The following is a 14,677-nucleotide window of genomic DNA, read 5'->3' on the forward strand; positions in this document are numbered from 1 at the left end:
TTAAAGAAATTTACCACCCAGTCTGTGGTATTTTGTTACGGCAGCCCTAGAAATCTAATACACCTCTATTAAATTTTAATTTAATTTAATTTTAATTTTAAAATTTCCAGTAAATATTAACTAAATATTCTTCACAGCACTGGGCTAGATAGCAGCAGGAAACAAAATCAAAATTACTTTCATTTGATTCTTAGATAGCTTCTGAGCACCTATTATATATGTAGCACTGTACATACTCATATACAAATGTTACTTCCTAATAAGACACAAATCACATTGGGAGTAAGATATCCTGCCACTATAAAAAAGAAGAATTTATTCAGGCAATTCTAAGGAGATAAAAACCAACTGTAGGTATTTCTAAATGTAAGAGGTTAGTTAGTGCTAGTTTTCACCTAAATTCACAGCTTAGGAGCAACAGAGACAAGGACAGGAAAACAGAAACAAGATAAAGAAGACAAAGTACAAATAAAGGGGGCAATGCTAATTCCTCAAAGGAAACAATCGCACTGGTCATCATCAGGACAGTCCTTCTGAATGAAGTCCCAGAATCATTTTCTACTGAAAATATTAAATTTCATTTGTAACGCTAGTTGAATTGGTATTTGCTTATAACTGAGAATATTAGTAAAACTGTCCGTTTTTGCTAAAGGACATTATCTGTTTTTCAAATAGAGGAAAATCTATTATTTTTTTATTATTCTATTATTATTACCTAAAAGTAATCTTTTAGGAGAGTTTCTCACTCTCCCTTTTTATTTCTTTTTCTTTCCCCTTCGAATGTCAATCTTTTTAACTCCATAGCTGTTACTACTCTTTAAATAAGCAATATTGACCCCACATTGAGCAGTAAAAAGAAACAGTCTCTGCTTTTTTCTTCCAACACAGTGTAACTAAATTCAGCTAAATCTTTTTTCCATTGCTTTTCTGGCCCCAAGGATCTCAAAATCAAAAGATAGTCAAGAAGTATAAGGAATCCACTTAGTGTCTCAAATAGCCAAAGATACAGAAATTACCTAGATTAAGTTTTCCATTTCCCCAACTCATTTTTTTCTTTAAAAACAGCTTCTACTAAATGTTCAAAGTCTGTTTTTCTATTCTCTGGTTTCCATATCACCAGTATTACTGACAAACATTTGTTGAACATCTACTAAATTTTGGGGGTAGATATAACTGTGAGATTTGATCCCTGTCCTTTTTATCTTTATTATCTTTAAGTGACTAAATGTGAAGAATGTAAAGGTCATTTAACAGTTCCCAAAATCATTTCTAAAAAGCAAATATAGGGCTTCCCTGGTGGCGCAGTGGTTGAGAATCTGCCTGCAAATGCAGGGGACACGGGTTCGAGCCCTGGTCTGGGAAGATCCCACATGCCGCGGAGCAACTGGGCCCGTGAGCCACAACTACTGAGCCTGCGCATCTGGAGCCTGTGCTCCGCAACAAGAGAGGCCACGACAGTGAGAGGCCTGCGCACAGCAATGAAGAGTGGCCCCCGCTTGCCACAACTAGAGAAAGCCCTCGCACAGAAACGAAGACCCAACACAGCCAAAAATAAATAAATTAATTAATTTAAAAAAATAAAAAATAAAAAAAAAATAAATAAAAAGCAAATATAGTTTTAAAAATCACATTTGGTAATGGCTAATACAATCCTTCTTCACAAATTGGAAGTCAAATGATCACAAATTACTTAAAGATGGGTACCCTCCACACCCCAACTCAATGAGAGCACAACAGGGGGAGTTTTCTCTGTTGCTCCAGGGCATACTTCTACCCTAAAGATGTGGAATGGAGGAATAAACTCTTGGTCACACCCTTTCTCCCTCCTCATTTAAACTTCAGAGGAGAGCTCTGACATGCATATAGGACACATGAAGGACACCATGAGATATGATGTAATAAGGATAATCATGCCCTACCCATCCCTTCCAAGAGGATTAAAGATGATAGGGAAATAGAGCCGTAAGTAGAAAACGGAAGGGTCGCAAACCTTAGTAATGAATACAACTCTCTTCTTTCCTCTGCTACCACATAAGACCAAAGTGAGGTGTGGGAGAAAAGCTACACTGAGTTATTCAGGCCTAATTCTAGTCTAGGCCTTAAGCTAAAAAGGATTGGGTAGAAAAGGATTCTTGTATTTACAGTCTATCTCATCCTTCCAGACAATCTGGGCCAGAAGCTTTGGCCAGCAAAAAACCATATGCATACAGCACAAACATATAAAAATAAAGGATATTTATATTAAACACTTACCATGTATAGGGTAGTCTTCCAGGACCTTTACATGGATTAACTCATTTGACCCTCACAACAACTCTATGAAGTAGATGGTCTTACTATCCCTATTCCACACATAAGGAAATTGAGGTACAGAGAAGTATAACTTGCCCAAAGTTGCACAGACTTGGAAACCAAGCACAAGCAGTCTAGTCCCATCTCCTACCTTCTTTACCATGACACCATTGTGTTTATTCCTCAAAGAATCCAAAATCTGGATTGCAGAACATTACATAGGATTTAAATAATTCAGAATCCTACCAAGACTCAACTAACATAGGTTTATTAGTATGAATTCCACTCAATACCATCAAATCTCTGGATGCCAAACATCATATTACAAGTTTTGCATATTCACTAGGCAAAAATACCATCATATCTCCCCAAAAGTAAATACAGACCAGTTAGAATTATCCTTTTCTCACAGGCGAGGCTAATGAGGGCTGTAGCTGTCTTAATGGTACTGTTCTTCAAACGATGCCCTTCATCACAAATTAGAAGATCAAATTTTATATTCTTAATTTGATCCAGGGAACGAAGTAACATTTCGTAACTGATGATAAGAACAGAATAAAATGGAGATTTGGTGAATTCTTCTACTTTGTGGTCCTAAAAAAAAAAAAGATAATATTTAACAAATCATGGGCAAAAACTGTGTGAAATCAAATTTAAGCAGCGTATTCTTGACAACCGTTAACTAGGTATTAGAATATGTTAACTCATGACCAAATTGTAGGGCAAGATTCCATTTATCTGCAAAGGGTGAGTTACTTACACTTGAAAAGCTGCTACGTAGAGAGTGAAAACTGCATATTGATTTGAAAATCTAGAGATTTAGTAAATGACCAGGGCTAAACTTTTAAAAGTCTCTTACCTGATCAACAGTAAATATCTTGATCCTTTCACTTCCTAGCCATTTTTGAAATTCTTTCCTCCAATTATTCACCAAGCTTCCAGGTGAGACAATAAGTGTCTTCTTTATTACTGGCTTGCCACCGTAGGGTCCCTGACACTGTAGAGTCCAGATGAGCGAAATACACTGCAATGTTTTCCCTAAACCCATTTCATCAGCAAGAATAGCTCCACATCTGCCATTCACCCTGTGAGAAATAATTACACTTCCTTCAATTACAAAAGGAAAATATTTTATGTCCCTAACATCATCACCTATTAGTCAAGAACCAGAAGCTGATATTTTGTACGTAGGATGAATTCTAGCTCCCACTAAACACTTTTTCTAGCTCTTCAATCAGCTGATTTATGACATATCTCTCTTTTGCATCTTTGCTAATTATATTCATTACATATTTGTCAACTAAATTACTAAAACAACTTGAAATTAGAGTTGAATGTAAATCATCTGTTACTATCATGTATCTATATTTAGAGATTAGAAATGAATCCCAATTTTATATCTACCTTTGAATAATTTAACTATAACCATGCTTCTCATCACCAACAGTTGAGCAGTTTTTATCAGTTACAGTATTAGATATCAAAACAGTTTAAAATATATTGAAATGTAAACCAGAAAGATCTATTGGTCTGTATTTATGATTCTCTGGCAGTAAAATGAAGTCCTCAACCAAAACAGCTCCTTTAGCTGTAAGAAATATTAAACACTAACTATTTGATCTAATACATGTAATTTAGTAAAACTCTCATCCAACAAACCTACTTGGTTAATGTAATTTAAAATTAAATATTATAAGGAATATAATAATATAAGTAAGTGGCATTTTATACCACTTCATAGTTTTTAAAGCTCTTTGAATGTATTAGATATACATTTTAAAAGTTACAAAATCCAAAGGAATTAAGGATATTACCAAAAATATAAGTGTAGTTTGTTAATCCATTGTATTTCTTACTAGTAGAAAGAATAACCAAAAACAATTTTATAGGGGACTTCCCTGGTGGTCCTGTGATTAAGAATCTGCCTTCCAATGCAGGGGGTGCGGGTTCGATCCTTGGTCAGGGAACTAAGATCCCACATGCAACGGGGCAAGTAAGCCTGCGCACCACAACTACTGAGCCCACGAGCTCTGGAGCCTGCACACCACAACTAAAGAGAAGCCTGCGCACTGCAACAAAGAGCCCGCATGCCGCAATGAAAGATCCCACAGGCCTCAACTAAGACCCGACGCAGCCAAAAAAAAAAAAAAACACACACACACAATTTTATATATGTTCTCCATTTCAAAGGGTAGAGAAAAAATTACAAACATGCATCATAACCACTATTATTATTTTAGATCAACAATTTGCCACTGCAAGATGTCAGCTAACTGAGACATAGTGAGTGGCAGAGAGAAAATAGTGATCCATCATCCACCATCCATCATCCATCATCATGGTATAGGGAAGAGAACAGGAAGACTTCCCTTGAAGAAGACGAAACTTGAGCAGAGTTTTAAAGGTAAATAGGAATTCACTACATTAATCAGGTAGATCAGTATAGTTGGAGCTTGAACTGAATTCCAAGCAAGAAAATAAAAGCTAGGAAGCTGGCAAAATAGGAAGAAGACAGAAAATGAGGATACTTACCCTTGAAAGCTCAGACTGTATCTTGTAGGTCAGAATCTCCCAAACATCAGTCTTTCATGACTACCATTACAATTTTTTGCCATACATGTGATACTATATGTTATTATTTATTATTTTTCTTTAAATCAACTCACTTTTTTACTTAGATTTATTTGAAAACTCTTTCTAAGCACAATTTATCTGGGAAACAAAAAGTTTAATGTGCTATTTCTTTCTAATTATTCATTAACTCAATATGCTACTATTAAAAGTAAAAAATAAAGTTTGTCCATGTATACCTAAAATGATCCCATACACAACCCAGTAAAGTGCATATCACAGATTAGGAAACACTGCTCTAAGTTCTGAGAATTGTAATAATTTTAAGCAAGGAAATGCCATGTTCAGAATTGTTTTCAGAAAAATCAAGCTGGTGATAAGGAGAATGAATCTGAGAAGTATCAGAAGCAGATACACAAGTTAGAAACCATTGCAATAGTCCAGATAAAATATAATTTTATGACACCAGGTATTAGAGCTGCTACAGTGAGGTGCCAGAAATAATTAGGACCCAAATGATATTTGGGAGGTCAAAATAATCAAAAGTTTAGGTTTGATTAGATAGAGAAGGTGAGAGAGAAGAAATCAAATATGGTTCTCAGGCCAAGTGAGATAAGATCTCCAAAAGGAAGAACAGATTTGAGAAAGAACATGAATCTAGAAAGTTTCTAGGAAATAGTTTTCCCTTAACTTGTCATCATTCAACGGGTTCTTAGAGTTTGGGGGAATTTACATTTCCAACTCCCTAGTAAATGACCAACATAAAAATCAAGGTCCTATGCATTAAAAAAAAAAACAAAAAAGGACTGGAAGGAAATGTACTAACATGTTAGCAGAGACCTTTGATTTCTTTTTACCCCCTTTGTCTGGTTTGTATGTATGTATGTGTCTTCTATTGATACTTCAACTGTACTTCGACTACAATTCTTTAAGAAAACTCAATTTTAAAAGGGGAGGAGGGGGACTTCCCTGGTGGTGCAGTGCTTAGGAATCCGCCTGCCAATGCAGGGGACATGGGTTTGATCCCTGGTCCGGGAAGACCCCACATGCCGTGGAACAACTAAGTCAGTGAGCCACAACTACTGAGCCTGAACCCTCGAGCCTGCAAGCCACAACTACTGAGCCCACATGCCACAACTACTGAAGCCCACGTGCCTAGAGGCCGTGCTCCGCAACAAGAGAGGCCACTGCAATGAGAAGCCTGCACACCATAATGAAGAGTAGCCCCCACTCGCGGCAACTAGAGAAAGACCGTGCACTGCAACGAAGACCCAACACAGCCAAAAATAAGTTAAAAAATAAATTTAAAAATAAAATCTGCTTAAAAAAAAGCTGGGTGGGGGGCTTCCCTGGTGGCGCAGTGGTTGGGAGTCCGCCTGCCGATGCAGGGGACGCGGGTTCGTGCCCCGGTCCGGGAGTATCCCACATGCCACGGAGCAGCTGGTCTCGTGAGCCATGGCTGCTGGGCCTGCGCGTCCGGAGCCTCTGCTCCACAGCGGGAGAGGCCACAACGGTGAGAGGCCCGCGAACCACAAAAAAAAAAAAAAAGAACTACCTGCGGAATAAACATACACATTAAGTACCATTTGCCATTCCTACCAACTAAAATATGTGCGGTACCCACTGAGACGCATTATATATCAGGCTGGTCCTAGAAAACCATTATGTTACAGGTTAAATCAAAGCTCAGATTAAACAAATTATTTTCCTACCTCATTCCCATCACACATTCATAAAGGAATATGATCCCTTCTTTCTGATGTGGTCGAAGGTGAAATACAAGGTGAGGATCTATCACTACATCCACAACAGGAAAACGGTTCTTATTGAACATCCACTGGTGATTATTATCTGGTCGTAGCATAACAAGGGAATCTTAAGAAAAAGAGAAAAGTATAATTATAAATGTATTCCAATTTCACTCTGTCAGTAACTACATTATCTTTGCTCTTGTGGCAAAAAAACTTTGAAATTCAGTAACATCAATGCTAAGCAAAGGTACAAAATTAAAAAAATAAAATCTCTTGCCTTATTGATGTAAGATTTCATGCAAAGAATTGCGAAGAGCTTTCCAAACTTCATGCCCAAAAGTGCTTTGAAACCACTGAAATTCACTGTTGTCTAATAAAGAATTCAGCCACAACACTTAATAGTTCAGTATTCAGAGCAAAGAGAACTATTTCCAACTCAAAGCACAGGTTGGAATTTTGCCAAGATGCTCTTTCTAATGCTCACAGCTTCTTATTCTGGAAAGGCTTTCCAAATTTAAAATAAAGGCTCCCTTTTTTCATTCTTGTACTCACTAACAATGACCATTACTCCTATTATTCAGAAGAACTGAGAAAGAATGACAAATTTTCCATTGACTTCACCACGATTATTTGCTTAAAGTTAATTACTTCATTCATAAATGTAAAATTCATGAATCTTTGCAAAGCAGCATGAAGTAACCATCAAATAACAATGTAATTCTTTAGAAATATGCTAATACAATTTATAAGATTTATTAAAAGTCACCCAAAAAAAACAAAATCAAACATAACTAGAAAGCCAGTCTCAACTGATAAATCTGAAATCAGAAAATAAACTCATCAAAATAATTTTTTGGATATATTTGTATGTCTACATCATGGTTAAACAAAATAAATTTTAAAAAAGAAAAAAGAAAAAAAGAGAACAAAGATGAGAAAAGGAGATTTTTAAAAGATGGGTTCCAGGAGATCAAATATGGGAATGCCCTGGCGGTCCAGTGCTTAAGACTCTGAGCTTTCACTGCCGAGGACGCAGGTTCAATCCCTGGTCGGGGAACTAAAATCCCACAAGCTGCATAGTGTGGCCGAAAAAAAAAGGAGATTAAATAAATAACCATCAATGTGGAAATACATAGTCACAGGAATGAGAGTCTGATTGTGTTTACTGGTAGCAATTACCCAGAGGAAAATTTTCTGTGATCTTCCCACATTTCTGAGCAACCAGGAATTCACCTCTCATTTTTGAGGTGAATTCCTGGCAGGTAGGGGACTAGGGAGTGAACATGGAAAGCTTGGCCCTTGGGTTTCCTCTATATCCCAGTAACAAAGCAAGAGTGTATGCCTTGTGGATTTCCAACCAAGAATGGCCCCATTTTTTTCTATCTTTTAAAAAGGACAAAGGGAAAAAAAGAAGATAGAGGTAAAGATGATACACAGCTCAAGCAAGAAGGACCACAGAATCATAAGTCATCTAACAAAGTACCCAGCTTCAAGAAAAAACCTAAAGCACACAGCAACAGGACACCAATTCAAATCTTAAGATGCTCCTCTACCTTCACAATGATGATGCATCATTCAATGCTAACAAAATCTGTCATGCTTTAGTTTTAAGTGTACAACTTAGTCCTAACCTTAGCAAGATAAAAAAAAGACAGAGAGAGAGAGAATAATCAACTATTTATCATTTACAAAAAGGGCTTGCTTACACACACCCACACATGCTCATATACACATATATATAAATTATCACAATAAAATTTTTCATTCACTCAGTCAACAAATATTTATCATACACAACATATACCAGGCACTCTAAGTCTCTATGGTAGTTATTAGAACCCACATTTTACACATGAGGAGGCAAAAACATTAAAGAAGTGACTCCCCCAACAGGTTGAAGAACCAGTTAGTTCAGTGGTAAAACCAAGACTCTAACTCAAGTCTTCGACTAAGTACAGTATTCTTTTCAGTTCCCCACTGCCCTCTATTATTACATGACAGGAAGGCAAAGAGAAATAAGAATAAAGGAGAGAAGGAGGCTTGTTAAAAGAGCTAGTGGGACAGACAAAATATTTAGATAAAGAGAAAAATCAGAAGCATAAGCTTCCACTCTCTAAATTTCAATTAAGTCTCAAACAAGCTAGAATAGAGCTAGGAATTTTTAATTTGGGGGTTTTAATCTCAATTATGCCAACAGTTATTTTAATTCAAGCAAGTCAGTTCATCCTTCTGGGACTCAGTTTACTCAAATGCATAGTGAAGGGATTGGTCTAAATTACCTGAAAGGTCCATTTCAAAAATTCTAGGGGCCTCCCTGGTGGCGCAGTGGTTGAGAGTCCGCCTGCCGATGCAGGGGATACGGGTTCGTGCCCCGATCTGGGAGGATCCCATATGCCACGGAGCGGCTGGGCCCGTGAGCCATGGCCACTGAGCCTGCGCATCCGGAGCCTGTGCTCCGCAACGGGAGAGGACACAACAGTGAGAGGCCCGCGTACCGCAAAAAGAAAAAAAAAAAAAAATTCTCTGTTTCCATAATACTTGCAAGAGGGGAAAATAGTTATTTTAATACTTTTATTTATGATTATTTTAATAGTTATTTTAATACTTTTATTTTACCACTGTTATGAAAAAAGCCTATTCTCCAACTTCTACATCTACTACACTATAATTCAAATTTCTTGTCTGTCTCCTCACCAAATGAGAAGCTCTGTCATGATAGTTTCACCTCTGGGCCCAGTGTATAAAAGGCACACAAAAAATACTTGTTGACTGAACAATCAAATTTTAAAAAGTCATAAACAGACATGGTTTTATTTTTTATGTAATTTTTTAATTCATTAATGTGAAAATTAACTTTATGAACTGAATTCTCGTGAATAAAATTTGAATTCTTTACATGACATCTGACCTTTCAATATTTTAATACTGAATTAAATCACTAATATACGTGATCAAAGCATATGGTCTTCAAAATGGAAGCTCAAAAATACTCCTAACTCATGAATTTACTAATTTTTCTCCCTACTAAAGATATCAGATTTTACTCAAAATCATATACATGTATGTATGTGTGTATACATCTACAATTTACACAATTTTCCTTTAACACATGTATAGTATTTTGATTACTGTATTCTTGCAATTGTATTTACTTATGAAATAATTCTCACACTATATTGTTACTCATCTTCAACATTATCCCTTATGTCAGACTGTATGTCTGAAAAATAATATATACTTTTACCTGAAAGCTTTAATACAAAATTTAAACTTTAAATTCACATACCAAAACATCTTTAGACAGTAAAAACATAATACTCAAACTAGTGTTGAAATCTTACTTGGTGCATATGGGTCATGGCGTGGTCTGCAATTTTGGAAACTGTTCTGTCTATTTTCCTTTGAACTTAGTTTACAGACACTTTTGAAAGGGTTAGAGAAACACTTCTTGACAGCTTGAGAAGAACATAAGGCAGTAGAACTTCCTCCTCCAAGCTGAAAACATCTGCCACTGTTGAAATCATCTCGAGAGATTATACCCATGACTTCTATTTCTTTTCCACCAATCATCATTGTTTGGCCCTCTTCAATCTTTTCAAGCTCTTCGAATTTATATCCAATGCCTTTAAATTGAGAAGAAAAAATTTAATTTAATTTATTGACACTCTAAAATGACTTAATTAGTGTAACCAGAGTCTTCTTCCTGTAACTGTACAGAATAAAAACTACTTGGAATGCAAATTAGCCTCATATAACCATTAGCCAGAACAAAAATATAATTTATCATTTTAGTAAAAACACACACACATACATGCAAAAATCAGAAGGCATGAATAATTATATAGTTATAAAAATTAGGCAAGTTTTAGAGAGGCAAGGCTTTTCTTAATTACTGAAAATACAGCCTATTGTATTCATAGTTTTGCCATCTGCTGTCTGTAGAAAATCAAGCCAAGAAAAGAGTTTGATAGACTATATGGACCCTCCTTTCTTGTGAACAAACTAGAGAAATACCAGGGCAGCTCTATTTCCACTTGGAAACAGCTGGAAATGTGCAGAACTAGCAATAAAAACAATTTCTACCACAACTAGTACTGTACTGTTCCACCTGAGATAGCATAGTAAAAATATATTTGTCATAGAAGCCACTGATAGTCCAAGTTCTAGCTCCTGAATAAAAAGTGGCATATTTTATAATATCAAACTTGAGTTATTATTAATTCAACAGACATTTATTAAGTGCTGCCATGTGTAAGGTGCTGATGCAATATAAATATGAGTAAGTTAGTCAGAGTCTGTTTAAAATGAACTCATTAACCAGACAGAGTGAGGGAATTTTAGACTCCTATGCTTGTCTACAGTAAATGCATGGTTTCTGTGCGACTAGGAGGGGCAAAAACTGTGTACAACAAAAACTTTTTTAAGTCTCTAAAAACAAAAAATAAAAGATCATCACATTTTAGAAAACATGACATGACCCTTTTAAAACTAGCTGGAAATTGCTACAATTCCCTATTAAAACTGGGCTAATAGTTACAATCCATGACAATTGGTAACTACATAATATACATTCTTCAATTATTTATGATAGAGGTCTGATACAGGAAGAAGTTATTTGGCTGGAGTTCCTCAATGCTAAAGACCCATCCCTCCATTTCCCAAACTATCTCAATTTAACAATAGTCTTGATCTCTCCACACGAAGGAAGAGAATAGTTTTATCTTCATATAGAATCCAACACTATTAATCCAATTCCTATTAATCACATGAAAATGGGAGATAAGAATAAACATAATTTTGAGGCATCTTCAAAAGTCTCTAATTCCAAGATCTCTCATTTCACTCTGATCCATAGTGATGACTGTCTCAAACATCTCTAAGTCTCCAGAAGACTTTCTTTAAACTCTTGAACTCTGTTTCCCACACTTGTTCTTTTCTGGGTATTGTGTAATGACAGTCAATTGAATCTGACTACATTATCACAAGCTATTAGCAATTTCAGCATTACAGCCTTCAGTTTTCTTAGAGTGTTTATTCCTACATTAACAATATTTAAATGCTGTACATCCAATTTATTTAAAAGAAAAACCACTTGCATTATAGGCAATAACTTGCAAGATTAACTCCAGGTTGATATATTTATTAGTTATAATTAAGCAACCAAGTCTTATGTTTGGATGTTTTCACTTTGAAAGCCAATTAAAACCTCCATTAATGTTTAAACCAGTGGATTCAACTCCTGCTGGATATGAGAATCATCTGGAAACCTAAAACACATGGATGTCCAGCCCCTCTCCGCACCATCCAGACCAAATAATCAGAGCCCCAGAGGTCAAGGCCTAAGCACTGGCATTTTTTAAAAGCACCGTAGGTGATTGTGCTTGGGTAGTCAGAGCAAAAACCCACTGTTTATAACCTAATTTGCATTTATCATTACTTGCAACTGAAAGATCATTTTATTACAAACTATACATACTCAAAACCATATATACTATACCTTATGGGTAACAGATGTTCCAGGGTAATTTTGATAATTTTTACCTCTCTACATAGCTTTAGAATATAATTTCACTAAATAGGTATAAACAAGTTCTCCAAAAATTTTGCCACAATCTACCCTAACTAACAACATGGAATGTGTACTGCAATTTTTCTTTTTAAATTTCTCTAAACACTAAGAATAATTGTGAATATATAGCATTTGTTCAATATTTTTATAATAAAAAATTCTATTGCAGATAATTCCATTCAGCCTCTACTCTTGCCTCTTTGTCACTGCACTTCATACACTACATTCCTGAAACACTGAAGTAGTTTTGCCTGTGAACCTGTACATATGCCTTGCCCCTTTCTCATCCCCTACAAAATTATCCATCCTTCAAATATTACCTTAAACAATAACTCCTATGAAGCTTTCCGTTAGCCTCAAAGGTCAACTTAAATGGTCCTTCTATATATGCTCGTATTGTGCTTAGCAAAAATTCTCATTGAAACAATTACCTTAGTGCTTCCTAATTATCAATTACATTGCCCTGCCCCCACTAAACTATAAACTATATCCATCTTTGGATGCTTACTCCTAGCATAGTGCTTAGCACATAACAGTTACTGAAAGCTATAAACTATGGTGTTTTCAAATGAATGAGTGAACTTGTAGAACAGATTTTATAATTATGGGCCACACTCAGAATTGAACAGTAAGAGACAATGCAAAAAAACCATAATGGTTTTAGGTACTCTGATTTGTGGGCTAATTTGTACAAATCATGCTGGCAACATTTTATAACGGAAATAATGGTAACCTCTAATTTGTATGTATTAATCTAGGTCATGTCTAGTCATTATCTCCTTGTTATTTTCAATTTTTTTTAGGTATCATTGAAGTTAAATATCATTCCACTCCTAATACCAACATTTTTTTAACTTTTAATCACTCAGCATTCTGGAAAAAAAAAAAAAAAGATGTAAAACACACCAAGACAAACTGCTTTATCTCACAAAAATGCCAATGTAACTGTATATACCTGGCTGGCCATTTTATTTTTGGAGAAAATGAAACCATGGGATGAGATTCATCTCACTGAGTATACATAAGACTGTCAGACTCACGATTAAGAGATAATTTTATGTTTATGAGATAATTTAGACATGACAGTCAATTAAGGAACAACTTTATAAAACCCAATTACATTTCAATTTTGTAGCCAGAGTATATATTAATTTTAGACCAAATCATAAACATCAGGTAATATCACAATACCTCTTCCAATGTCTTTGCCTTCCAAATCCTTTAATGTAAATGACTTTCCTTTTACAATAAGAACAGCATCACCTTCCCACTTTTTGTGTTTTTTCTTTGAAGGCTTACACCAAACAACACTGAAATATTTAACTAGGCTATCAGGTTCCTCTTCTTGTTCCTTAGACACTGTTATTTCTTTAGGGGCTAAATGAACTAGAATAAAAAATAAAATAAAAACCACATTATTAAAGATGACTTTAATATTTAAATAGTAAGATCATTCAACAAATAAAAGCACAGGTGAATTAGATTGAATTAAGTATTTTTTCATGCACATGTTAGCATTTTATAAACTAGGAAATTGCAAATGTCACGTGCTAACATTACCATGAGTATGATGAATGTAAATTTCTTATCATCATACAAACTATGTTGAAATAAAATAACATAATAATCACTGGCAACATTTTAAACTCTATTAATTAAAGATAAAATTTCAGCATCCATGGAAAAAGATCTATAATCACATTTTGAATAAACAACTGATTTAATTAACAGTGACATGACAAAATCAAGGAAAAGTAATATAAGATCACAGAGTTCTCTCAAAGAAAAACCTGTTGTTTTTTCAAATAAGAACAAAGGTAAAACAGTAAAGTAGCAATCAGACTAAATTTCATTAATATACTCTTGTCTCCTAGTTAGGGAGCAATCAGGTTGGACCACTGATTCTGAGAATTCAGTAGTATATAATCAGGAAATCAAAAGTTTCTTACAAAAGTCTATACTCCTCTTGAAAACATTTCCAATATCACCTTACAAAAACATATCCAAACAGTCTAACACAGAAAATTCTCCAGCAATGGGGAAACTAATTTATGGTGATAGAAACCAGAAAGTGGTTGCTGCCTCTACAGTTGGGAAATTGACTGGAAAGAGGCAGGAGATAAAAACTTGTTCTATTGTCATACTGAGTGAAGTAAGTCAGAGAAAGACAAATATCATATGATATCACTTATATGTGGAATCTAAAAAAGGGGTACAAATGAACTTATCTACAAAACAGAAACAGAGTTACAGATGTAGAAAACAAACTTACCGTTACCAGGGGTAAGGCAGGGGTGGAGGGAGGGGGAGGGATAAACTGGGAGATTGGATCGACACATACACACTACTATATATAAGACAGATAACTAATAAGCACCTACTGTATAGCACAGGGAACTCTACTCAATACTCTGTAATGGCCTATATGGGAAAAGAATCTAAAAAAGAGTGGATATATGTATATGTATAACTGATTCACTTTGCTGTACACCTG

The 14,677-nt window shown here is 35.3% G+C and overlaps 1 protein-coding gene across 3 annotated transcripts in view; it reads right to left on the reverse strand.

Annotated features, from left to right (window-relative positions):
• RAD54B (RAD54 homolog B) overlaps positions 1-14,677 on the reverse strand; it is a 95,855-nt gene that overhangs the window by 23,423 nt on the left and 57,755 nt on the right. For all 3 annotated transcript variants that reach the window (XM_081258664.1, XM_081258665.1, XM_081258666.1), the window contains 5 exons: positions 13,375-13,569; positions 9,956-10,237; positions 6,576-6,738; positions 3,152-3,377; positions 2,679-2,886 (listed from right to left, as the gene is read on the reverse strand). In XM_081258664.1, the coding sequence (XP_081114790.1) occupies positions 2,679-2,886; positions 3,152-3,377; positions 6,576-6,738; positions 9,956-10,237; positions 13,375-13,569 (1,074 nt within the window). The remainder of the gene's footprint in view (positions 1-2,678; positions 2,887-3,151; positions 3,378-6,575; positions 6,739-9,955; positions 10,238-13,374; positions 13,570-14,677) is intronic.

This window comes from Mesoplodon bidens (assembly GCF_964165515.1).
Source record: "Mesoplodon bidens genome assembly, chromosome: 16".
In the NCBI taxonomy this organism is placed as follows: domain Eukaryota; kingdom Metazoa; phylum Chordata; class Mammalia; order Artiodactyla; family Ziphiidae; genus Mesoplodon; species Mesoplodon bidens.